At 39.5% G+C, this 24,783-nt stretch overlaps 4 protein-coding genes across 19 annotated transcripts; 3 read left to right on the top strand and 1 right to left on the bottom strand.

Annotated features, from left to right (window-relative positions):
- Positions 1–4,296: 4,296 nt before the first annotated feature.
- Positions 4,297–7,933, top strand: LOC115678928 (hypersensitive-induced reaction 1 protein). Of its 4 annotated transcripts, none has more exons than XM_030602441.2 (6): positions 4,297–4,438; positions 5,713–5,913; positions 6,367–6,487; positions 6,571–6,662; positions 6,759–6,855; positions 7,296–7,933. In XM_030602441.2, exons 2-6 carry the CDS (start codon positions 5,725–5,727, stop codon positions 7,652–7,654), a joined length of 858 nt encoding a protein of 285 aa, XP_030458301.2. In that variant the 5' UTR covers positions 4,297–4,438; positions 5,713–5,724; the 3' UTR covers positions 7,655–7,933. The 4 variants fall into 4 exon arrangements, with proteins under 4 accessions (XP_030458301.2, XP_056175236.1, XP_030458303.2 ...); XM_056319261.1 differs by lacking the exon at positions 4,297–4,438 and adding an exon at positions 4,548–4,685; XM_030602443.2 differs by lacking the exon at positions 4,297–4,438 and adding an exon at positions 4,569–4,699.
- Positions 4,318–16,479, top strand: LOC115678929 (hypersensitive-induced reaction 1 protein-like). 7 transcript variants are annotated; one of them, XM_056319258.1, is made up of 6 exons: positions 4,318–4,438; positions 14,315–14,515; positions 14,930–15,050; positions 15,134–15,225; positions 15,322–15,418; positions 15,860–16,479. In XM_056319258.1, the coding sequence occupies exons 2-6, from the start codon at positions 14,327–14,329 to the stop codon at positions 16,216–16,218; spliced, it is 858 nt and encodes a 285-aa protein (XP_056175233.1). In that variant the 5' UTR covers positions 4,318–4,438; positions 14,315–14,326; the 3' UTR covers positions 16,219–16,479. The 7 variants fall into 7 exon arrangements, with proteins under 7 accessions (XP_056175233.1, XP_056175235.1, XP_056175231.1 ...); XM_056319260.1 differs by lacking the exon at positions 4,318–4,438 and adding an exon at positions 5,197–5,325; XM_056319256.1 differs by lacking the exon at positions 4,318–4,438 and adding an exon at positions 13,267–13,407.
- LOC115678930 (hypersensitive-induced reaction 1 protein-like) lies at positions 4,354–22,561 on the top strand. 2 transcript variants are annotated; one of them, XM_056319262.1, is made up of 6 exons: positions 4,354–4,438; positions 20,378–20,578; positions 20,990–21,110; positions 21,193–21,284; positions 21,380–21,476; positions 21,918–22,561. In XM_056319262.1, the coding sequence occupies exons 2-6, from the start codon at positions 20,390–20,392 to the stop codon at positions 22,274–22,276; spliced, it is 858 nt and encodes a 285-aa protein (XP_056175237.1). In that variant the 5' UTR covers positions 4,354–4,438; positions 20,378–20,389; the 3' UTR covers positions 22,277–22,561. The 2 variants fall into 2 exon arrangements, with proteins under 2 accessions (XP_056175237.1, XP_056175238.1); XM_056319263.1 differs by lacking the exon at positions 4,354–4,438 and adding an exon at positions 4,605–4,685.
- On the bottom strand, positions 22,158–24,668 carry LOC115678931 (mitochondrial outer membrane protein porin of 36 kDa-like). Of its 6 annotated transcripts, none has more exons than XM_056319268.1 (6): positions 24,515–24,668; positions 24,288–24,386; positions 23,787–23,848; positions 23,400–23,626; positions 23,120–23,298; positions 22,158–22,289 (listed from the first exon to the last, which is right to left on the bottom strand). In XM_056319268.1, exons 1-6 carry the CDS (start codon positions 24,561–24,563, stop codon positions 22,273–22,275), a joined length of 633 nt encoding a protein of 210 aa, XP_056175243.1. In that variant the 5' UTR covers positions 24,564–24,668; the 3' UTR covers positions 22,158–22,272. The 6 variants fall into 6 exon arrangements, with proteins under 6 accessions (XP_056175243.1, XP_056175242.1, XP_056175239.1 ...); XM_056319267.1 differs by having other exon boundaries at positions 22,161–22,292; XM_056319264.1 differs by lacking the exon at positions 22,158–22,289 and adding an exon at positions 22,410–22,480.
- Positions 24,669–24,783: the final 115 nt, after the last annotated feature.

Below are 24,783 nucleotides of genomic sequence, written 5' to 3'. Positions count from 1 at the left end.
AACTAAAAATGAAAAAAAAAGAACCTGTTAGACCCTGGAACCTACCCTAGAACCAGGATAGGTTCTAGGTTCTAAGTTTCGAAGGGTAGTTTTCAGGTTCCAAAAAATGAGAAACTTGTACCAGAGGGTAGGTTTCAGGTTCCAGGAGAAACTTATGAGGTATCTGAAACCGCTCACCCCTAGAAAAAGTGACGGAACTTTTTTTTTGTTCACACAAATATGAGCCATTAATAGCGCAGGCATTGAAAATTCAATAATTTGTATTTGGCTTTTTCATGTAAAAAAATTTAAAGATTAGTGTACGGAGAAGAAGAGATGCGAGGCAACACTTTTGCGCATTCGGTATATTCAGAAATGTGCAATAAGATAGCATAATTAATTGAAAAATTGATCTAACTTTGGACTTGCGAAGCGGAAATCGAAAGGGCGAGACGAAGCAAAATATCCTCACCCATAATGGAAATTCTTGATGTAGCTGCGAAAACACGGAGTTCGTCGCTATGACATTTCATCCGGATCTTTTAGACCACTCAACTAATTCGGATCGAAACGATCTACCCATCCCGTTGCAACCGGCTAATAGGCTGCTTAGGGTTACTAACGGGGGATTAGATAGCTCGTCTTGGACTGAGCTCCGATGCGTATTCAAGACTACATTACACTCCGATTGAACATTTAGGGGGTCACTTTTTTATAAAGAACATCGGCTATCCCGCGTTCGTAAATAATTAACTCTTCCAACTCGACCTTTCCTTTATAAATAATGACAGTTGACCTTTCTTTTATCTTTTATATTTTTTTTTGGCTACGAAGAGTTACGATGGAAAATAATCAACTCTTCCTACTCGACCCGATCGCAAAGAAAAAAAAAACTAAATTATGAATCTTTTATGACTTAATCCAAACTCTTGGTCCAATTAAGAATAGGCAATCGGCACCCAAACGAGGAACTCGCTATTATTAACTTCCCCGTGACCGGACTTCAAGAGATCACGCCAAGCATGGGCCGAAGCTGAAGCCTTGCGGTCACTCACATCAGTTGGCCCGCGTTAACGTTACAATCATAAATAATGATATTTTGACATTCCTTTCATCTTTTATTTTTTTGGCTCCGAAGAATTAGGACAAATTTTTTTTTTAACTCTTTCAACTCGACCCAATCGTATGTCGTCGAAAAGAAAAAGAAAACACTAAATTATAAAACATTCTATTGCTTAATCCAAACATTCATGGTTCGATTAAGAATGGGCCATCAGCGCCAAGCGCCAAGACGAGGAACTCACGATTAATTACGTCCCCATGACTTCAAGAGATCACACCGGGCATGGTCGAACATTCAAGGGGTCACTTTCTGATTGTAAACATCGGTTGGCCCGCGTTCACGTCACAATCACGAATAATGATATTGGACATTTCTTTCATCTCTTAGTTTTTTTTTTTGGCTACGAAGAATTACAACGGAAAAATTTTAACTCTTATGACCTGACCCAATTTGTTCGAAAGAAAAATAAAACTAAACCAAAAACGTTTTATCGCTTAATCCAAACTTTTCGTATTTCAATTAAGAATAAGCTATAAGCGCCAAACGAGGAACTCACCCTTAATTGTCATCGGGCTGGTCTCGGACTTTTTCTTTAGTTATTTTCGCGCTCTCCCTTTTTTCCTCTACCCTTATGTTTGAATTATAAGAAAGGAATATAAATTAATATTTTGCCAGGTTATATCCCAGCGAAGATGTTACCTCAACTTTCAAGACTTCAACGGCATTTTTAGATCGAGGAATGATTTCCTTCGGTGCTAAAGATGTAAATGATAACTATTTTATTTTTCTATCTTTCTTCTGTTCCCGAAAACATGTTTGGAAAAGAAATCTGTTTGGCAACGCAATTTCATTTTTCTATCTCTGGAACGAATTTTTAGTTTAGAAATAGGTTTAGAACAGAAATGAGAAATAAAAATTTTGTACTTTACTATTTTTGGAACAAAAAGAGAAATAAAAACTCTTCTCGTCACGTACCTTCGTCTCCCGCCGGCTGCTGCACACACGGCCGCCACCCGCCAGTCATTGCTCGAAAGATATTTTCATCTTTCCAAAGAAATTAAATACCATTCTTTAACTTAAAGTTTTTGCATCTTTCCAAAGATTTTTTTTTCTAAATGCCGAACCAATCGCAGCTGATATCGTATTTGACACGTTATGACACTAAGTTACACTCAGAGTGGATCCGAGGGGTCACTTTCTGATTAAAATTCATCTATTGGCCTGCGTTCATCTCACAATCGTTGATAGTGACATTTGACCTTCATTTTCTTTGCTGTTTTCCTTACTGGGGAACACAATATTTGACTCGATCTCCCGAGAAATAATCACTTCTTACAACTCGACCTAATTGTATGGCCAAAAGAAGAAAAAAACCCCTTATATTAACAATGTCTTCTCACTTAATCCGAACTTCTGGTCCAATTACGAATAAGCCATCGGCGCCAAAATGAGAAACTCGCGATTTACTTAGTTTGGGCATAAACCGAACCTGAAACCAGGGGTGCGAAAAAAAGAACCGAGCCGAAACTCGAACCGGACCGAGCCAAATTCGAGGGTCCTAATCCGAGTCCTACTCAAACTAACGATACAACCCACCTTTAGGCTTGGCTTACTCGACCGCTTAAATTATCTAATTTGTCTTTTTCATAACATATCTCTCTCTATCAATCCATAAATTTATCTCGGGTCCATTGGGCAACTTGAGGAATGGAACCTCCTGGTACAATGTCATGGAATTTCCGCCAATTATTTTGATGATTGTATGGATAAGCTGTGTCGTCATGCTGGCCTCAGGCCTCTTTTTTTTAATATTTAATTTCCTTTTTTCCTCTAGTCTTATGTTTGACCAATAAAAATGGGATATAATTAAAAAAAATTCCCAGGAAATAACTAAGTAAAGACCTTGTAATAATAATAATAAATTGGCTAACATATGATTGCAACGTCCGCGTCCAAGACATCGACGGCATTAGATGGAGGAATGATTCGCTTCGGATTCTATATATATCAGATTGTATTGCTAAAATTAAAATTAAAAACGAAAATATCCAGGCCCGATTATTTTCTTTCCCTATTTTGCGACCTCTAATTTTCAAAATTTTGTACATTTTATATCTTCCATACCTTTTACTAACGTTGGTAGGCTTCGAGATGTGAACTTGTTTGTTTAAGTCTTTTGAGGCGAGAAAGGCTCAAGATCACTAAATACTATTCCCCTCCGATCGAAAGGCACGAGGAATCTGCTTTCCGGTGAGCGGGCGGAGGTCCCGGGGGGCCACCCCAATGGGGTTGCAGGGGCAACGCTCCTAAGCCGCCAGAGGGCTTTTATAATTTGACCCTATATTTTATTAGTAGTTTGGGTTTTGGCACATGAATAGCTACTAAGTATATATAATTTATTTCTCTTGTAACTAAGAGATGTAACGTAGAGGTGCGATGTGTTAATTATAGCGAATCATCTACCGGATATAACTCTAGTTTAAGGATGAACGGGGATAAAAACCTCGTGTCACGATTTCCTTTTCTCGCTTTTACTCTCTATTTCTTTATAATTGTGTGCCGAATTCTAACAAAGTCAACCTATCAGCTCAATTTCAAAATTTTAACCAAAAAACAAAAACAAAAATTTACTTTTGAAACCAAGTTGAGGGGTTTTTTTTTTCTTTCTCTTAGTGGTAGGCAGAAAGTACATCTTGGTCACTAATTTTGCATTGATTTTTTAACGTGTCCTCAAAATTTGTAATTCGTGTAATCAATTCCCTTGAACTAATAGATTTTTTTCAATCATAGTCCTCAGGTCTCAAATTTTGGTGAATTGGTCTCTGTCAATACCAATTAAAAATATAACGTTCAAAATAGTTTGCTACACTAAGGACAATCAATTTGCATCGGACCTATACGAGAACAAGAGTTCAATATACAGCCATATGCAATTTTTAAATGTTCTTTCTATTAAGAAATGGCTTATTTTAAGGTAGGACTCCTTTTTTTTTTTTTTGGGGTCAAATTACGGATAAGCCATCGGCGCCCACCACCAACCCATTAGTTTCAATGTGCTGATACTGGCGACAGGGAGACTTGATTGAAAATATCGTACAAGTTCAAGGACTCCAATTGTGTAAAATCACAAAATCAAGGACCACATTGAAAAGAACAACACAAGCCTAAGGACTAAAATGTGGACATTTTTCCTTTGATGAGCGACGGACAGAGCACGAGAGCCAACCGAATTTCATCTTCCTTGTTGAGGTTATAAAGCACAAAGGACAGCTCGCATCGCGATCCGACCAGGTCGTTTGGTTCTTCTTGTTTACTGCCGTGTCATCTCCAGGTCGTCTCTGGTGAAATCAAGATGGAACCTTGAAAAATTGCTCCATCCCCAGGAAAAGGAAACAGGTGATTCTTGCCATCATCATCATTTTCGTTTTCAATTATATTGGTACCTTTCGAAAGCGGCTGCGGCATCTAATTCTTGCCGATGTTGTCCTTTTCATTTTGGTCTCAAGTTGTGCTGTATTCCCACTACGTTGTCAGCGTCGAATCTTGATATCGATTGCAATTAGGACCTTGAACTTATTCGCGTCTGTGATCTGTCTCGTCGCTGAGAACGAAGGGAAACAAGCGAGCCCAGAAGGAAAACCCAGTGGGCACCTTGCCATAAAATTCCAGCCTTGTTGTGCTTCTGCATAGAGTCTGGTTGGTTTCTTGTTTCTTGTTTCTTGTTTCTTGTTTCTTGTTTCTTGTTGTCCGCAGAAAACAGTGTTGGGTCAATTTGGTGAATGGGTTCTTGTTTCTTGACGTGATTTTCGATGTTCGGAGGCGATTAGGAAAAAAGGAAGTCGTGATCCAAATCGATACGCGACGTTGCGAACTTTTTCTACTCTATAAATTCAATTCGTCCTTTTTTTTGCGTGTGAAGCTTTGTGAGCTTTTCCCTTAATCTTCTGGTGCAGCTGGTACTTGGATATACTCGTTCATTCAATGTAAAGAAATGAGAGTTTGGCCCACCAGCGCTAGTTTACTGTCGATATATGATCTCTTTAGGGAATGAATCGTGTCTTCCCAAAATTATAATGAGTCAACTCGTGGGTTGCGCATAAAAAGCTCTTCTTGTATTGACTTGTCATTCTTATCTTACTATAAACATTCTTTAGTGTATGCTCCAGCACCTATTGCATCGATAGTTTCTCTTTCCCTCCCATTTGATAAATAGGTATACATTATATACCATCCAATAGTTGTTCTTTGAGGACGGGAAAGATCAAATAATTTGATACTTGAGGGTGGGTTGGTCGTTCTCTTCAAGCCTTCTATTTGTAGTTTGTGTTCTTCGTTCTTCCAAGTTTCATTCCTGTTTGAGTATCTTGCTGTAGAATTTGAATGCAATTTATGCTCGCTCTATTGTAGATCGACATAGACAAGGTTGGTGCAAGTACTCACAGGGAATCACAGAAAATTGTTCTGGAAGTTGATGAGTAGATAAGAAAAAACTTTTCAGTCAAATTCACGATTGCCCGAGTTTTATGCTGTAGAAGATACTGTTATTTTTTTTTTATAGATTTCCCCCTGCTTTTAAGGTTCTTGTGTCTCATATCGAGTTCTGAGATCCATTAGTTGTTTTCATTTTTTCATGACTCGATGATCTGAATTCTCCTCTTTTTTATGCGTAGTGTGGAGATAACATGGGCAATCTGTTTTGCTGCGTCCAAGTTGATCAATCCACCGTAGCTATCAGGGAGAGATTTGGCAAGTTCGATGACGTACTTCAACCTGGATGCCATTGCCTTCCCTGGTTTCTTGGAAGCCAGCTAGCGGGGCATCTCTCACTTCGAGTGCAACAGTTGGATGTGCGATGTGAAACCAAGACAAAAGTAATGTCTATCTGTTCACTCTGTGTGAGAATTTCACATACTTCACTAGTCTAGGAATCATGAATTGCACATTAGATCGAACCACTGTCTAGCTGAAAAGTGAAATCATCTTTTTCTGCATGTGATATTTGCAAATAAGCGATAAGTGCTGCTGCTAATTTAATATTATTGAAGCCCTGAGTAGTGAGTAAGGCTGAGTCTACGACCACGATTAAGAAAATACCAAAGTTTGTTTAGTTCTTATGATATTGCTATCAGCTTAATAGACTCCACTAGATTGTAGTATCATGGATTGGTGTGAATAACACAATGAAACTCTTAATGGTGCCTCTTCTTTTGGAGATGCTTTGAACTTGGTGGATTTTCCATACAAAGCTAAAAGCTCCATGTCAGTTTTATCTTCTTGGAATAACCTAAGAAGTTCGTTTGGCTTCATGGACATTCCCACTGCAGGACAATGTCTTTGTCAATGTTGTTGCATCTGTGCAATATCGTGCTCTCGCAAATCAGGCAAGTGATGCCTTTTACAAACTCAGCAACACAAAGGGTCAAATTCAAGCCTATGTGTTTGACGGTATGTTCCAAACATGACATTATTGATGCATGTGTAATCACTACGATTTGTAATATCCCTTATTTTCTCTTTGATTGATTTAGTGATAAGAGCTAGTGTTCCAAGACTCAATTTGGATGATGTTTTTGAGCAAAAAAATGAAATAGCCAAAGCAGTTGAAGATGAACTTGAGAAGGTAATGTACAGAATGCAGGAGCATGGTTGTTCGTGATTTTGTGAAAAAGAGCCACAGACTTCACTTGGTTTAACTTCTATCCACTGACTTTTATAGGCTATGTCTACATATGGGTACGAGATTGTGCAAACGCTGATTGTTGATATCGAACCAGACGAGCATGTAAAGCGAGCTATGAATGAGATTAATGCTGGTAAGAATAACAAAAATTAGGAGATCTCATGCTTTTCTGCATATTTTGAACTCCTTGTCAAAAAATTGATGATGAAATCTTTGTTCGTCTTCAGGATGGGTGCTTTTCTGCTTTTGCATCTCCATTTTAAAGTATTTGGATCAACATCTACTAGATTTTAGAAGATGCACTAAATTGTTTTAAGAGGCCAAGATTCAGAAGATTTTATTGATAATTGATAATTGATCTCGTTCTTCTATCCAGCAACAAGTATTTTTCTTTCCAGTAATGAAGCATATTTAAAGTACATGAGGCGGCTCTTCAAGTTAACAAAGAATGAAATTGTGTAGAAGTGTGTATTTTTGCTGAATACGTATCCCTGCTTAACCATATGCAATGTCTTGTTCAAGCTTTTAATTCTTAAGCATCTAAATGTCATCCTATGATATTGTGTTTCTCAGCCGCAAGACTAAGGTTAGCAGCTAATGAGAAGGCTGAAGCAGAGAAGATTCTGCAAATCAAGAGAGCTGAAGGTGAGGCTGAGTCGAAGTATCTTTCTGGGCTTGGTATTGCCCGCCAGCGTCAAGCGATTGTGGATGGTTTGAGAGATAGCGTACTGGGCTTCTCAGAAAACGTGCCCGGGACCAGTGCCAAGGATGTCATGGACATGGTTCTCGTCACCCAGTACTTCGACACCTTGAAGGAAATCGGTGCTTCATCTAAATCATCTGCTGTGTTCATTCCCCACGGTCCTGGTTCCATTCGTGATGTTGCCTCTCAGATTCGTGAGGGCCTTCTTCAAGCGTCCTCCGTCAGCTAGTTGCACATCGGAGTCCACTTGAAATGAGGATGAACCCCGAAAAAGGAACCGGAGAAGCTTTCTGTGTAAATGTTTTCGCGTGCATTTGCTGATGATGTCTTCTGAATGTCCGTCTTGTTTTATCTGTTGAAGTGATGATATAAGCACTGTGTATATGAGTGTTGAAGGTGTTCCTAAACAAATAGTCTTCGTGCATCTGCACAGAGACTGTTGTAAGTTGCTTGTTTGAAAACTCAACTCGAATTTGCTATAATCAATGATGGTGTGTCTTAAGTGGTTCCATTTTTGTAGCTTTTATTTCCTCAAGTGACTGGAATTCTGGTGCATAAAGATGGTTGAGATTACATTCAATAATTCCAGCACACTATCCTCATCTCTTGGATGCATGCACTTCCAGTGCCATAGAAACGACTCATCATCCACACATAAAATAAGGAAAAATTGGGGGACAAAAGCATTTTCCTCTAGAGAGGAAGAAAAGAAAAAAGCATCTTAGGGACCCTGTTAACGAACTGGCAATATATGGTAATATAAAAATTTCTCGCAATTTCGGTGTTTTGTCAAGAGTATTCATGCTTATCAGATCTAAAAAGATTCAGATTGCACTTGGCTATGGTAGTGATAGAATCTCATTTCCCAGTATATAACTTGATAATCTGATACGAGTCAATAAAGATCTCTGAGAATTGTATAATTTGCCTCAGCATAGGTAGCACTAGCAGAGAAGCAAGTAGATGAAGTATCTGACTGTAGTAAGTTCCGAGCTGGAAGCAAGTGGGTGCTATTCTCATTCATTTCCCTACTCTATGGCCTCAGTGCAACACTCATTCCTTTCTTCAGTATCCAGTTTTAAGGAACTCCGACCGAAGACCACCTCTCCGGCAATGCTCAAATCGAGCTTTTGCAAGAACCGTTGCTGAATTAGAGCACCCGCTTTACCTTTCGTGCTCACTCGAGCCTTCACTGATGTAGGAGTGAATACTCCCTACTGCATTCCCATGGCGATGCTCGTGTCACTGATCGAAAAGCTGCATTTCAGTTCGCCTGCGACTGCAGTTCGAGTCGGGGGATTCACTGTGTGGTAACATCATGAAGCTCTCAAAGAGTGTCTTAGCTTTGTCATTTCTGCACATTTGGCAACTTCGCTATTTAAATTACTAAAGTCCTGTTAAATGTTCTTGCAGATATGGTCCATTTAAGGACAAGTAATCCGCGCTCGAGGAACTTACGAACAATTACTTTCTTATGACCTAACTTGAAGAGGTTGTGCCGAGCATGGTCCGAACCCGAAACCCTGCATTTTTTTTAATATACTAAAGTTCGGGCCCTGCTCTAGTTATACAATGTTTGGGAATTTCAGCCGATTATTTTGGGGATTGTCTGAATCAGCTGTGTCGTCGTGCTGGCCTCAGACTTTGTTTTATTTGGGTTAATACCACGAAAAACCCTAAACTGGTATACTTATGACAGATTTACCCAAAATTATTTTTTTGACCATAAAAAATCCCAAACTGATACATCTGTGACAATTTTCCCTAAACTATTTTTTTGACCACCAAAAACCCCAAACTGGTACACCTGTGACAATTTTACCCCGAATTAATTTTTTAATATTATTTTTTATTTTTTCGAATTTTTTTAGTTTTCCTTATCTTATCTTTTTGGGTTAATACCACGAAAAACCCTAAACTGGTACACCTGTGACAAATTTACCCGAACTATTTTTTTGACCACCAAAAATCCCAAACTGGTACACTTGTGATAATTTTACCCTGAACTATTTTTTTAACCATGAAAAACCCCACACTGGTACACCTGTGACAATTTTACCCCCGAACTTATATTTTGACTACTAAAAACTCCAAACTGATACATTTGTGACAAATATACCCTCTGTTAGTGTCCGTTAAATTATATTAATATCACAAATTGGTAAACTTGTGACAAATAGTGGGGTAAAACCCAAAAACGGTACACATGTCAATTATCACGTGTTATTAAACTTAGCAATTTGACAGTAAAATTTAACGGAAACTAACGGAGGGTAAATTTGTCACAGGTGTACCAGTTTGGGATTTTTTATGGCCAAAAAATTAGTTCGGGGGTAAAATTGTCACATGTATACCAATGTGGGGTTTTTCATGGTCAAAAAAATAGTTCGGGGTAAAACTGTCACAGATGTACCAGTTTAGGGTTTTTTGTGGTCAAAAAAATAATTTGGGGTAAATTTGTCACAGGTGTACAGGTTTAGGGTTTTTCATGGTATTAACCCTATCTTTTTCCTTTCATTTTTTTTTTTTTTCCTTCGTCTTCAACCTCTGGCCGATGGCGAGGCCGATCTCGCCGGCAACTGGCGAGGTTGGCCTTGCCCACCCCTGGCGAGGTTCGACCTCGCCAGTTGCTGGCGAGGGGTCGTCCTCGCCGTCGCTGGCGAGGCTCAGCCCCGCCGCAACTGGCGAGGTCAACCTAGCCCAGAAGCGGCGAGGTCGAACCTCGCCAGAGACGGCGAGGACGATCCCTCGCCAGGGGTGGGCAAGGCCGACCTTGCCAGTTGCCGGCGAGGCCGACCCCTTGCCAGTTGCCGCTTTTGGGCGAGACTGACCTCGCCACACCAGTTGCCGGAGGGACCGAGCCTCGCCAGCGACGGCGAGGACAACCCCTCGCCGGCAACTGGCGAGGTCGAACCTCGCCAGGGGTGGGGCAAGGCCGACCTTGCCAGTTGCCGGTGAGGTCGGCCTCGCCCAGCAACGGTGGGGTCGGCCTCGCCAGCCACCGGCGGGGTCGATCTCTCCGGCCAGAGGTTGAAGATGAAAGAAAAAAAAAAGAAAAGGAAAGGAAAAAGAAAAGAAAAGACAAACTAAAAAAAAAATCGAAAAAAATAAAAAAAAAATAATATTAAAAAAATAGTTCGGGGTAAAATTGTCACGGATATGTACTAGTTTGGGATTTTTGTGGTAAAAAAAAGCTTGGGGTAAATCATTGTAAATGTACCAGGTTTAGGTTTCTAAAGATGCTTGCAATGGCTTCTTTTTATATACGGTTAATACCACGAAAAACCCTAAACTGGTATACTTGTGACACATTTACCCCAAACTATTTTTTTGACCATAAAAAACCCCAAACTGGTACACCTGTGACAATTTTACCCCAAACATACCACAAAAAACCCTAAACTGGTACACATGTGACAATTTTACCCCGAACTAATTTTTAATATTATTTTTTTGAATTTTTTTGAATTTTTTCTTTTTTCTTTTCTTTTCTTTTCTTTCTTTTCCTTCACCTTCAACCTCGGCGGGCCGCCGGTCCGGCGACCGGCCAGTGGCGGAAGCCGCGAGGCCGCCCTCGCCAGCGTCGGCGAGGGCCGCCCTCGCCTGTCCGGTGAGGGCAATCCTCGCCGGTATCGGGCGAGCGCCGCCCTCGCCGGATCCGGCGAGGGCCGCCCGACGCTGGCGACCCTCGCCCGACGCCGGATCTGGTGAGGGCGACCCTTGCTTGCGTCGGGCGAGGGCCACCCGCCGCCCGGAAGCCTGGGCGAGGGTCGCTCTTGCTCCCGGTGGCGAGGAGTGGCCCTTGCCCGACGCAAGCGACGGTGGCCCTCGCCAGATCCGGCGTCGAGCGAGGGCGGCCCGACGCCGGCGAGGGCCGCCCTCGCCGGCTTCCGCTTCTGGCCGGTCGCCGGACCGGCGACCGGCCAGGGTTTGAAGATAAAAAAAAAAGAAAAGAAAAGAATAAAAAATAAATAAAAATTCGAAAAAAATAAAAAATAATATTAAAATTTTAATTCAGGGTAAAATTGTCACATATGTACCAGTTTGGGATTTTTTGTGGTAAGTTCAGGGTAAAATTGTCACAGGTATACCAGTTTGGGATTTTTGGTGGTCAAAAAAATAGTTCAGGGTAAAATTGTCACAGGTGTACCAGTTTGGGATTTTTTATGGTCAAAAAAATAATTTGGGGTAAATGTGTCACAAGTGTACCAGTTTAGGGTTTTTCGTGGTATTAACCCTTTTATATATTAAATTGTATTATTCTCTTGCTAAAAAAAGTAAAATGAAAAATGACAATATGCAGGCACGATTCTTTGACCTCTAATTTCCAAAATTTGTACACTTTACATCCTCCATAAATATTAATTTATGAAAGTGAAAGCTATACCCAAGGGTAAAGTATAAATATTTCGTATTTTTACTCGACCAAGATATGAAATTATTTATATTCAATATATCGCAATTAAAAGGTAAAGTATGAACGTCCAGCCTGAGTATAAAGAGAGATTGAATGAGAAAATGAAAGATGATTATTACGATATTCTTTTCTAAAATAGATAATTTTTTAGTACTCGTATACAATTGACATGCTATTCACGTTGACTATTGAACGAATTACAATCTTTTATCTTACAAATTTGGAAACCAAGTTGAGCTTTTTTTTTTCCTCACGAGTGGGAGAAAGTGTATATATGGTACCTAATTTTGCATTGATTTTCTAATGGGATCCTTAAATTTGTAATTATTATGCAATCGAGTCATTAGATTTGTAGAGTTTTTCCCATCAAATTACCCGGTCCCAGATTTTGACAAATTGATGTTTATTGATGCCAAATAAGGAGTACAAAGTTAAAAAGAATTTCCTACGCTAAGGACAAATAATTGCAATTGGGCCTACACAAGAAACATAATTCTATATACAACCATGCAAATTTTATATTTTTTTTTTCAATCTCCCATAGAATGGCTTAATTGAAGATAGGAATCTTAGCTGGCACTGATCAAACCATTAGCTTTCGACCAACAAAAAAAAAAAAAAAACCATTAGCTTCAGCCTGTTGATATTGGTGACAGTGAGACTTGAATCAAGGGAGTTGATTTGGATCCTTGGTTGATGGTTACACCGGTAACTTCACCAAATCAGGGGTTATTTCTAACCAATAGGGGCTGTTTATGTCTGTCCACTAATGTGGAGGGTTGTCAGACTGCGTTCCTTATTTTAACATGGCGGTATCCACACGCACTACCCCTCAAATCCCCCTTATCTTTGTCTTCTTCGAGAAGGGAATACCCTCTTTGTGTTTTACGTCCAAGAGATGTCGAGACCCACACAAACTCTCAGACGAAGCAATTTTACCTCATGCTTAGGAGGATTGAAAATATTCAATAAGTTAAAAGATTTGATTATATAAATTACAAAATCGAGGACTAAATTGATAAAAAAAATAATAATAATACAAGTTTAAGGACTAATATGTAGACATTTTCCCTTATGACAGCCAGAACGCGCAAGTGCATGAATTCCAAATTCGAGAACAGAAACAGCTCTTCTTCTTATTCGCTGTATAAATTTCCAGCGGATTAAAGATGAAAACTTGAAAACTACTTCATCACCAGGAATTTGAAAACCGGGTAATGGTTCTTATCATCATTACTTTCATTTTGGAATCTTGGTTCCTTTCGGAACCAGGCAGCATCTCATTCTTGCCGATGTTGTTTTTTTCGAAGTTTTCTTTTTGTTTTGTGCTGGATTCCCACTACGTTGTCATCGTCGAATCTTGACATCGACACAATGCGGGCCTCGAATTTATCCATTTGTCTGTCTCGTTGCCAGTGGGGCAACTTGCGATGAAAATCCAACCTTGTCATTGTTCTGCACAGACTCTGTTTGGTTTCTTGTTTCTTGTTGTACTCAGAAAATCTGTACTGGGTCAATTTGATTTATGGGTTCTTGTTTCTTGGCGTGATGTCCGATGTTTGAAGGTGATTGGGAAAAAGAAAGTCGTGATCCAAATGGAGACGCGACGTTGCGAACTTCTTCTTCTCTATAAATTCATTTCGTCGTTTTTAATGCGTATGAAGCTGCGTGAGCTTTTTCCCTTTATCTTCTGGTGCAGCTGGTATTCGGATATTCTTGTTCATTCAATGTAAAGAAATGAGAGTTTGACCTGCCAGCGCTAGTTTGCTGTCGATATATGATCTTTTTAGGGAATGAATCACTTACTTCACAAAACTATAATAAGTCAAGTTGACTCGTGGGTTGCATATAAAATGCTCTTCTTGTATTGAGTTGTCATTCTTATCTTACGGTAAACATTCTTTGGTATATGCTCAGCCACCTATTGCATCGAAGGTCTCTCTCCTCTCCTCTCTCTCTCTCTCTCCTCACTCTCTCGCTTGTGCGCTCGTTTGCTAACTAGGTATACATTACATACCGTCCCATAGTTGTTCTTTGAGGAACAGGAAGATCAAATAGTTTGATACTTGAGGGTGGGTTGGCCGTTCTCTTCAGGCCTTTCTGTTTGTTATTTGTGTTCTTTACAATTTGCTACGGGATAGCGTCAATTCATTCTTCCAAGTATCATTCCTGTTTGAGTATCTTGCTGTGGAATTTGAATACAATTTATGGTTGCTCTTAGACAAGGTAGGTACAAGTACTCATAGGGAATCACAGAAATTTGTTCTGGAAGTTGATGATACACAAGAAAAAACTTCTCAGTCAAATTCATGATTGCCCGATTTATGCTGTAGAAGATACTTTTTACTTTTTGCTAGAATTCCCTGCTTTAAGGTTCTTGTGTCACATATTGATTTCTGAGAAGCATTATTTGTTTCATTATTTCTCTGCCAACAACTCGATGATCTGATATCTCCTCTTTTTGATGCGTAGTGTGGAGATAACATGGGCAATCTGTTTTGCTGTGTCCAAGTTGATCAATCCACGGTAGCTATCAGGGAGAAATTTGGCAAGTTCGATGACGTACTTCAACCGGGATGCCATTGCCTTCCCTGGTTTCTTGGAAACCGGCTAGTGGGGCATCTCTCACTTCGAGTGCAGCAGTTGGATGTGCGATGTGAAACCAAGACAAAAGTATGTCCATCTGTTCACTCTGCGTGAGAATTTCACATACTTCACTTGTCGAGAAAACATGAATTGCAAATTAAATCGAATCACTGTCTAGCTGAAAAATAATCATCTTTTTCTGCATGTGATATTTACAAATAATCGATAAGTGCTGCTGCTAATTTAATACTCATTGAATCCCTGAGTAAGGCTGAGTCTACGACCACGATTATGAAAATAGTTAAGTTTTATTAGTTCTTAAGAGATTGCTATCAGCCTAATAGACTCCACTAGATTGCAGTATCATGGATTAGTGCCTCTTCTTTTGGAGATTCTTTGAACTCGGTAGATTTTCATATAAAGCTTAAAGCTCCACGTCAGTTTCATCTTCACGGAATAGCCTAAAAAGTTTGTTTGGCTTCATGGACATTCCCACTGCAGGACAATGTCTTTGTCAACGTTGTTGCATCTGTGCAATATCGTGCTCTTGCAAATCAGGCAAGTGATGCCTTTTACAAACTTAGCAACACAAAGGGTCAAATTCAAGCCTATGTGTTTGACGGTATGTTCCAAACGAGACATTATTGATGCATGTATAATCACTATGATTTGTAATATCCCTTACTTTCCCTTTGATTGGTTTAGTGATAAGAGCAAGTGTTCCAAGACTCAATTTGGATGATGTTTTTGAGCAGAAAAATGAAATAGCCAAAGCAGTTGAAGATGAACTCGAGAAGGTAATGTACAGAATGCAGATGCATGGTTGTTTGTGAATTTGTGAAAATGAACCGTGGACTTCACTTGGTTTAACTTCTAGCCATTGACTTTTATAGGCTATGTCTACATACGGGTATGAGATTGTGCAGACGCTGATTGTTGATATTGAACCCGATGAGCATGTTAAGCGAGCTATGAATGAGATTAATGCTGGTAAGAATCACAACCATTAGGGGTTCTCATACTCTTCTGCACATTTCGCAGTCCTTATAAAAATTGATGATGGAATCTTTGTTCTTGTCTTCGGAAAGGGTGCTTTTCTGCTTTTGCATCTCCATTTTAAAGTATTTGGATCAACATCTACTAGATTTTAGAAGATGCACTAAATTGTTTTAAGAGGCCAAGATTCAGAAGATTTTATTGATCATTGATAATTGATCTCGTTCTTATAACCGGCAGCAAGTACTTGTCTTTCCAATAATGAAGCATATTTAAAGCACATAAGGCGGCTCTTCCAGATAATATAGAATGAAACTGTGTAGAAGCTTGTATTTTTGCTGAATTTGTATCCCAGCTTAACCATATGCAACGTCTTGTTCAAACTTTTAATACTCTTAAGTATCTAAATGTTATCCTATGATATGTGTTTCTCAGCTGCAAGACTAAGGTCAGCAGCTAATGATAAGGCTGAAGCAGAGAAGATTCTGCAAATCAAGAGAGCTGAAGGTGAGGCTGAGTCGAAGTATCTTGCTGGGGTTGGTATTGCCCGCCAGCGTCAAGCGATTGTGGATGGTTTGAGAGATAGCGTACTGGGCTTCTCAGAAAATGTGCCCGGGACCACTGCAAAGGATGTCATGGACATGGTTCTCGTCACCCAGTACTTCGACACCATGAGGGAAATCGGTGCTGCATCTAAATCCTCTGCTGTGTTTATTCCCCATGGTCCTGGTGCCGTTCGCGACGTTGCCGCTCAGATTCGCGAGGGACTTCTTCAAGCTTCCTCCGTCAGCTAGTTGGACATCGGAGTCTACTTGAAATGAGGATGAAGCTCGAAAAGGGACGGGAGAAGCTTTCTTTGGCTTTCTATGTAAATGTTTTCATGTGTATTTGCTGATGGTCTTCTGAATGTCCGTTTTGTTTGACCTTGTGCAGTGATGATTTAAGCACTGTGTATATCAATCTTAAAGGTGTTCCTAAAACATAGTCTTCGTGCTTCTGCACAGAGATACTGTTGTAAGTTGCTTGTTTGAATATTCATCTCGGATTTGCTATAATCAAGGAGACTTTGTCTAAAAGTGGTTACAGTTTTGCAGCTTTTATTTCCTCGTGAGACTGGAATTCTGGTGCATAAAGACAGGTTGAAATTTATCATTCAATTAATCCATCATGCTACCATCATCTCTAGGAAACGACTCATCATCCGCACATAAAAAGAAAAGGAAAAGGAGGAAAAGAAAACAATTTCCTCAAGAGAGGAAGCATCTTAGGGACTCGGTTAATAAATTGGCAAAAAAGGTTTTCTCGCAGTTTCGTTGTTTTGTCAGGTGTATTCATGCTTATCAGATCTAAAAAGATGCAGATTGCACTTGGCTATGGTAGTGATAGAATCTCATTTCCCAGTATATAACTTGTTAATCTGATACCAGTTCATAAAAATCTCTGAGGATTGCATGATTTGCCTCGCCATAGGTACTAGCACTAGCAGGGAAGCTAGTTGATGTAAGTACTTGACTATATAAGCCAGTTCTGGGCAGGAAGCAAGCGGGTGCTGTTCTCTTTCGTTTCGCTACTCTATGGCCTCAGTGCAAAAGTCAGTCCTATCTTCGGTATCCAGTTCAAGGAATTCCGGCGAAAGACCACCTCTCCGGCAATGCTCAAACAGAGCTTTTGCAAGAACTGCTGCTGAATAAGAGCACCCGCTTTAACTTTTCAAGAAGTGAATATCCCCTGCCGCGTTCCCATGGCGATGCTCGTGTTGCTGATCGAAAAGCTGCGTTTCAGTTCGGCGGTGACCACTGTTCGAGCCGGGGGATTCACTGTGTGGTAACATGAAGCTCTCCAGAGTGTCCTAGCTTAGTCATTTCTGCATATTTGCTAACTTGGCTGTTTAGATAACTCAAAGTCCTGTCGAATGCTTTTGCAGATATGGTCCATTTTAAGGACGAGCAATCCGTGCGCGTACGAGGAACTTACGAACAATTACTTTCTTATGACCTAACTCGTAGAGGTTGCGCCGAGCATGGTCCGAACCCGAAACCTTCCATTTTGTTAATATCCTAAAGTCCGAGACCTACTCAAGTTATGCAATGTTAGGAAATTTCTGCAGATTGTTTTGTGGATTGTCTGGATCAGCTGTGTTGTCATGCTGGCCTCAGGCTTTTTTCTTTTTTAAATTTCCTTTTTCCTCTAATCTTATGTTTGACCAATAAGAAAGGGGTATAAATGAATATTTTTCGAGAAATATCTAAGCAAAGACCTTATAATAAACAAATAAAAAAAATGGCTGACTTATGATTGTAACCTCCACGTTCGAGACTTCAACGGCGTTAGATAGAGGAATGATTCCCTTCGGGTTCTAAAGAAACGTGCAATGGCTTCTTTTATTTATTTAGTTGTATTATTCTCTCCATAAATATTAATTTATGAAAGTGAAAGCAATGTCCGAGGGTAAAGTGTAAATATTTCATATTTTTTACTCGACTAAGATATGAAATTATTTATATTCAATATATAGCAATTAGAAGGTAGAGTATCAATGTTCAATCTGGGCATAAAGTGAGCTCGAATGAGAACATGGAAGATGATTATCACGATATTTTTCTCTAAAATATGCCAATTTTCTTTTTAGAACTCATATAGAATTGACATGCCGTTTGTTAGAAAGTTCAACCTAAAAGTTTAAATTAATAGGTGAAGGGACATGAATATAAAGAGCAACTCGTTAATAAGAGATGTGAGACAATATTTCAACACACCTCTCATGCACAAGTCGGATTACATGCGGTACGTGAAAGTTGACTAATGAAGGGTGGACAGTGACTCTAATCCCAATTAAAAACAATGATAAGAAAGATAGATTTGAGGAATTTGTGTATATTTCGATGTATTATAATGAATAATACATCAACCTATTTTTATGAGATAACTGTATCAACTAAGATATGCACAATTAAAGGCAGATATACGCCGCATCTTGAAAGATACAGAGAATCAGCATAATTATCAAATATCTCTATCATAGGAAATTATTCTAGAGAGGTCTCTAATTATCTCTAACACTATTGACGTCGAACTAATGAACGGATTACAATCTTTTATTTTACCAACTTGGAAACCAAGTCGATTTTTTTGTCTCACGAGTGAAAGAACGTACATATTCCGTCCCTAATTTTGCATTGATATTCTAGTGTGATCCTTAAATTTGTAATTCATGCAATGAAGTCTTTATACTTATAGAGTTAAGAGTTTTTCCAATCAAGTTACCAGATCTCATATTTTGACAAATTGATGTGCGTCGATGCCAAATAAAGAGTACAGAGTTAAAAAAGAAATCGCTACGCTAAGGATAATCAATTTGCATCGGACCTATACGAGAAAAAGTAATTTGATATACAACCACGCAAATTTCTAAATATTTTTTTTTTCGACCTCCCACAGGATGTCCTAATTTAACGTAGGACTCCTAACTAGCACTGATCAAACCATCAGTTTCAATTTGCTGAAGCTGGTGACGGAGAGACTTGATTGAAAATATTTCATATGTCCAAGACTTTGATTGTATAAATTACAAAATCGAGGATCATATTGAAAAGATTAACACAAATTTGAAGGACTAAAAATGAGAAAATTTTTCCTTATGGGCAACAGAACACTAAAGTGCATGGATTTCATCTTCCTCGTCGAGCTTATAAAGAACAAGAAACAGCTCAAGTGAAAGGTCGGCTGGTCCCGGTCGCGATCCGACCAAGTCGTTTGGTTTCTTCTCGTTTTGTGACGTATCATTTCCAGGTCAGTTCTGGTGATATCAAGATGAAACCTTGAGAACTACTCCATCCCCAGGAATAGAAAACAGGCAGTTCTTGTTATCATCGTCATCGTCATCGTCATTTTTTTTACTAAATATTTTGGTACGTTTCGGAAAGCGGCAGCATCTTATCCTTGCCGATGTTGTCCTTTTCATTTTCTTTCGATTTGTGCTGTATTCCCGCTGCGTTGTCGGTGTTGAACCTCGATGAACGAAGAGAAACAATGGAGAGTATTGTCTTGGGTTGACAACGGGTACTAAAAGCTTAAGAATAATAATTTTGATCAGATTTGAGGATTATTTATATAATTCGATACATCGTAATGAAGAGTGTATCAGCCTATTTATAAGTTTTATAAGATGACTATGTAACCTATATTAATTAATATATGTACAATCAAAAGGAGATGCAAGCGCAAACTTGAGATATACAAGTTTTTGGATTGGACAGTATCAAAGCCAGCGCTCTCTTTCTCGAATGTGCGTCCACCCGTACGCCTTCTCCTAGGCGCTGGTTGGTTTCTTGTTTCTTGTTGTCCTCAGTTGCAAACTTTTTCTTCTCTATAAATTCAATTCTTGTCATTCTTATCTTACTACAAACATTCTTTAGTGTATGCTCCAGCACCTATTGCATCCATAGTCTCTCTCTCGTTTGATAAATAGGTTTACACTGTATACCATCCTCTAGTTCTTTGAGGAAAAGGAAGATCAAGAAATTTGATACTTGAGGGTGTGTTGGTGGTTCTCTTACGCCTTTCTGTTTGTTGTTTGTGTTCTTTACAATTCGCTACGAGATAGCATCAATTCGTTGGTTCCAAGTTTCATTCCTGTTTGAGTATCTTGCTGTAGAATTTGAATTCAATTTAGGCTTGCTCTAGTGTAGATCAACATAGACCAGGTCGGTACGAGTACTCATAGGGAACCACAGAAATTTGCTCTGGAAGTTGATGAGTAGATAAGAAAAAACTTCGTAGTCAAATTCACGGTTGCTCGAGTTTATGCTGTAGAAGATACTGTTGCTTTTGATAGAATTCCCCCTGCTTTTAAGGTTCTTGTGTCACATATTGATTTCTGAGAACCATTATTTGTTTTCATTTTTTCTCTGCCAACAACTCAATGATCTCAACTCTCCTCTTATTGATGAATAGTGTGGAGATAACATGGGCAATCTGTTTTGCTGCGTCCAAGTTGATCAATCCACCGTAGCTATCAAGGAGAGATTTGGCAAGTACGATGACGTACTTCAACCGGGATGCCATTGCCTTCCCTGGATTATTGGAAGCCGGCTAGTGGGACATCTCTCACTTCGAGTGCAGCAGTTGGACGTGCGATGTGAAACCAAGACAAAAGTATGTCTATCTGTTCACTCTGCGTGAGAATTTCACATCACCTGTCTAGAAATCATGAATTGCACATTCGACCGAATCACTGTCTGGCTTAGAAGTGAAATCATCTTTTTCTGCATGCGATATTTGCAAATAATCAATAAGCACTGCTGCTAATTTAATACTCGTTGAATCCCTGAGTAAGGCTGAGTCTACGACCACGATTATGAAAATAGCTTAGTTTTAGTAGTTCTTATGAGATTGCTAGCAGCCTAATAGACTCCACTAGATTGCAGTATCATGGATTAGTGCCTCTTCTTTTGGAGATACTTTGAACTCGGTGATTTTCATATAAAGCTTAAAGCTCCATGTCAGTTTCATCTTCACGGAGTTACCTAAAAAGTTTGTTTGGCTTCATGGACATTCCCACTGCAGGACAATGTCTTTGTTAATGTTGTTGCATCTGTGCAATATCGTGCTCTTGCAAATCAGGCAATTGATGCCTTTTACAAACTTAGTAACACGGAGGGTCAAATTCAAGCCTATGTGTTTGACGGTATGTTCCAAATGTGACATTATTGATGCATGTATAATCACTATGATTTGTAATATCCCTTACTTTTCCTTTGATTGACTAGTGATAAGAGCAAGTGTTCCAAGACTCAATTTGGATGATGTTTTTGAGCAGAAAAATGAAATAGCCAAAGCAGTTGAGGATGAACTTGAGAAGGTAATTGACAGATGCAGAAGCATGGTTGTTTGTGATTTTGTGAAAATGAACCATGGGCTTCACTTGGTTTAACTTCTAGCCATTGACTTTTATAGGCTATGTCTACATATGGGTATGAGATTGTGCAAACGCTGATTGTTGACATTGAACCGGATGTGCATGTAAAGCGAGCTATGAATGAGATTAATGCTGGTAAGAATCACAAACATTAGGAGATCTCATACTTTTCTGCACATTTTGTGGTCCTTACAAAAAATTGATTATGGAATCTTTGTTTGTCTTCGGGAAGGTGCTTTTCTGCTTTTGCATCTCTTTCTTCAAGCATTTGGATCAACATCTACTAGATTTTAGAAGATGCACTAAATTGTTTTAAGAGGCTAAGATTCAGAAGATTTTTATTAATCATTGATAATTGATCTCGTTCTTCTATACGGCAGCGAGTACTTGTCTTTCCAGTAATGAAGCATATTTAAAGCACTTAAGGCAGCTCTTCCAGTTAACATATAATGAAACTGTGTAGACGTTTGTATTTTCTCTTAATTTGTATCCCAGCTTAGCCATATGCAACGTCTTGTACAAATTTTGAATATTCTCAAGTATCTGAATGCCGTCATATGATATTTTGCTTCTCAGCTGCAAGACTAAGGGTAGCAGCTAATGAGAAGGCTGAAGCAGGGAAGATTCTGCAAATCAAGAGAGCTGAAGGTGAGGCTGAGTCAAAGTACCTTGCTGGGCTTGGTATCGCCCGCCAGCGTCAGGCGATTGTGGATGGCTTGAGAGATTGCGTACTGGGCTTCTCAGAAAATGTGCCCGGGACCAGTGCCAAGGATGTCATGGATATGGTTCTCGTCACCCAGTACTTCGACACCATGAAGGAAATTGGTGCTGCATCTAAATCCTCTGCTGTGTTCATTCCCCATGGTCCGGGTGCTGTTCGCGATGTTGCCTCTCAGATTCGTGAGGGACTTCTTCAAGCTTCCTCCGTCAGCTAGTTGCCATCAGAGTCTACTAGAAATGAAGACGAAGCTTGAAATAGGAAGGCGAGAAGCATGCTTTGGCTTTCTATGTAAATATTTTCATGTGCATTTGCTGATGATATCTTCTGAATGTCCGTTTTGTTTGACCTTGTGGAGTGATGATTCAAGCACCGTTTATATGAATGTTGAAGGTGTTCCTAAAACATAGTCTTCGTGCTTCTGCACAGAGATACTGTTGAAAGTTGCTTGTTTGAACATTCATCTCGGATTTGCTATAATTAGGGATAGTGTGTCTAAAAATGGTTACAGTTTTGCAGCTTTTATTTCCTCATTTGACTGGTATTCTGGTGCATAAAGACGGTTGAAATTTGTCATTCAATTAATCCAGCACGCTACCATCATCTCCAGGATGCATGCGTGCCATCCAAACAACTCTTGATCCGCACATAAAAAGAAACGGGAGAAAAGGGAAAAGAACTTTTTCCTCTAGAGAGGAAGCATCTTAGGGACCCATTCAGATTGCACTTGGCTATGGTAGTGATAGAATCTCATTTCCCAGTATATAACTTGTTAATCTGATACAAATTCATAAAGATCTCTGAGGATTGCTTGATTTGCCTCGCCATAGGTAGCACTAGCAGGGAAGCAAGTAGATGTAAGTATTTGACTATAGCCAGTTCTGAGCTGGAAGCAAGTGGGTGCTGTTCTCTTTCGTTTCCCTACTCTATGGCCTCAGTGCAACAGTCAGTCCTATCTTCGGTATCCAGCTTAAGGAATTTCGGCTAATGTCCACCTCTCCGGCAATGCTCAAACAGAGCTTTTGCAAGAACTGTTGCTGAATAAGAGCACTCACTTTACCTTTCGTGCTTACTCGAGCCTTCACTAATGTAGAAGTGAATATTGCCTGCTGCGTTCCCATGGTGATGCTCGTGTCACTGATCGAAAAGCTGTGTTTCAGTTCAGCTGCGACCGCAGTTTGAGTCAGGGGATTCACCGTGTGGTAACATGAAGCTCTCAGTGTGTCTAGCTTGTCATTTCTGCATATTTGGCAACTTCGCTATTTAGATTACTAATAATTTAGCTTATAGAAATCGTGACTATTTTCCTTTTCCAGAAAATTTTAATTAAGATTGCTCACAGGTTCAAGGAAGCTACAAGGGCAGGGAATCTGAGGCTTAGACCGGCATCAATTCTGTTAAATGCTCTTGCTGATATGTCGAACACTATATCGGTGCCAAGAGAAACAAGAGTGCTTCCTACCACCCCGGAAAAGCTTATCAACGGGTCATATCCTCTGAAAGCATTTGCTATTACACCGGTGCCTGCTGTAATCGCAGCATAGTCATGTAAGTATTGCAGTTCCACCTGTCACCGCATATACAATGCAAGAGTGAACCAATCGTGCTGAGATGTGGGTGGAAACCTAATGGGATACTTCGATTCTTGCAAATGCTAGGCATTGATATCGAAAGTAGTGAGAACGGAAAAGATCAAACTTGGTGAGAAACTGACTGAAAGCTCTTACTTTGCCAGTGTAAGGAGCAATGAGTTTGAAAGCCGTTCCTAAACCGGGTATGATTTCTTCAACTGTTACAATCAGGATGGAAATAGTAATTTATAAGTTGGTAGACAATTTAGATCTGGACTATGTTCGAAAACAAATGTTATATATTTGTTAATTGAGATTCCTGAGGGATGAACGAAGATGCTTGCGACAATAAAGTGAAATATGTCGAGGAAATGTCAAGAGATGAGTGAAGATACACATGCTTCAATAGCTTTATGACATATGGAAAGTTTTTGTTTTTCAATTGTTGTAAAGTTTCACTAACTTCCATTAATTAGAACATCAAGATGACATTGCAGTATCATCCAACTGAGTCATATAAACTGGTTTACTATATCATTCTCAGTGTGTTTGAAAAAAGAGCTGCTCCCTTTCTGAAAATGGAACATGCCTAGTTACAGAACATCTCACTCCGTGAAAACATCAGTGAAAATTAGATTCATAGAAGGAGGGAATTACTTCGACAGGAGAGATCACAACTCAAGTCACAGTTCAGGTCGATAAATTGTTGGTGAAAATGAACTGGAGGGTGTTGGCCATAACCCTTGTAAAGAAGATCTGACAACATTGCCAAAAAAAGAGAACACGCAATGAAAAGATACACGCCTAGACATGTAAAGGATGCTCTTATAATTAGCAAAACACTACAAAAAAATTTGAAGAAGGGGAGATGATAGCATATGAACCTCTGGCCTCTTTGCCAATGTTGATGTATAAACCCGGGCAATTGCTCATTGTAACAGAGTGGGATATAAGGTGCTATAGTTGATGTTAGTTGACTGATGGCATGAATACTTGGCCAGATATATGTATTGGCCCCAAGAGAGAAGGGGCCAACAAGGAAGTTTCCTTACTGTACTTTATGATCTGTTCCGGACAATATGAAGCTTCCAAGAACTCCTTTTCACTTTAGTTTGCTTGTACTTCTTGAGGAAATTAGGCCAGACTATGGTAC

This window comes from Syzygium oleosum, unplaced genomic scaffold (genome assembly GCF_021117445.2).
Source record: "Syzygium oleosum isolate NSW1041296 unplaced genomic scaffold, Sole_v2.1 Sole_v2.17, whole genome shotgun sequence".
In the NCBI taxonomy this organism is placed as follows: domain Eukaryota; kingdom Viridiplantae; phylum Streptophyta; class Magnoliopsida; order Myrtales; family Myrtaceae; genus Syzygium; species Syzygium oleosum.
Note: the sequence above shows the minus strand (reverse complement) of the source record. Positions and strands in the feature narration are given on the sequence as shown.

Coding starts and splice junctions, on each gene's coding strand:
- LOC115678930 (XM_056319262.1), top strand. CDS start 20,390: ATGGGCAATCTGTTTTGCTGCGTCCAAGTTGATCAATCCACCGTAGCT. Junction 21,111..21,192: donor TCAAGCCTATGTGTTTGACG/GTATGTTCCAAA, acceptor TTGATTGACTAG/TGATAAGAGCAAGTGTTCCA. Junction 21,285..21,379: donor TTGAGGATGAACTTGAGAAG/GTAATTGACAGA, acceptor TGACTTTTATAG/GCTATGTCTACATATGGGTA.
- LOC115678928 (XM_030602441.2), top strand. CDS start 5,725: ATGGGCAATCTGTTTTGCTGCGTCCAAGTTGATCAATCCACCGTAGCT. Junction 5,914..6,366: donor GATGTGAAACCAAGACAAAA/GTAATGTCTATC, acceptor TTCCCACTGCAG/GACAATGTCTTTGTCAATGT. Junction 6,488..6,570: donor TCAAGCCTATGTGTTTGACG/GTATGTTCCAAA, acceptor TGATTGATTTAG/TGATAAGAGCTAGTGTTCCA.
- LOC115678931 (XM_030602451.2), bottom strand. CDS start 24,563: ATGAGCAATTGCCCGGGTTTATACATCAACATTGGCAAAGAGGCCAGA. Junction 24,387..24,514: donor CATTGGCAAAGAGGCCAGAG/GTTCATATGCTA, acceptor CAATGTTGTCAG/ATCTTCTTTACAAGGGTTAT. Junction 23,299..23,399: donor CTTGTAGCTTCCTTGAACCT/GTGAGCAATCTT, acceptor CCAAATATGCAG/AAATGACAAGCTAGACACAC.
- LOC115678929 (XM_056319256.1), top strand. CDS start 13,273: ATGAAAATCCAACCTTGTCATTGTTCTGCACAGACTCTGTTTGGTTTC. Junction 14,516..14,929: donor GATGTGAAACCAAGACAAAA/GTATGTCCATCT, acceptor TTCCCACTGCAG/GACAATGTCTTTGTCAACGT. Junction 15,419..15,859: donor TATGAATGAGATTAATGCTG/GTAAGAATCACA, acceptor TGTGTTTCTCAG/CTGCAAGACTAAGGTCAGCA.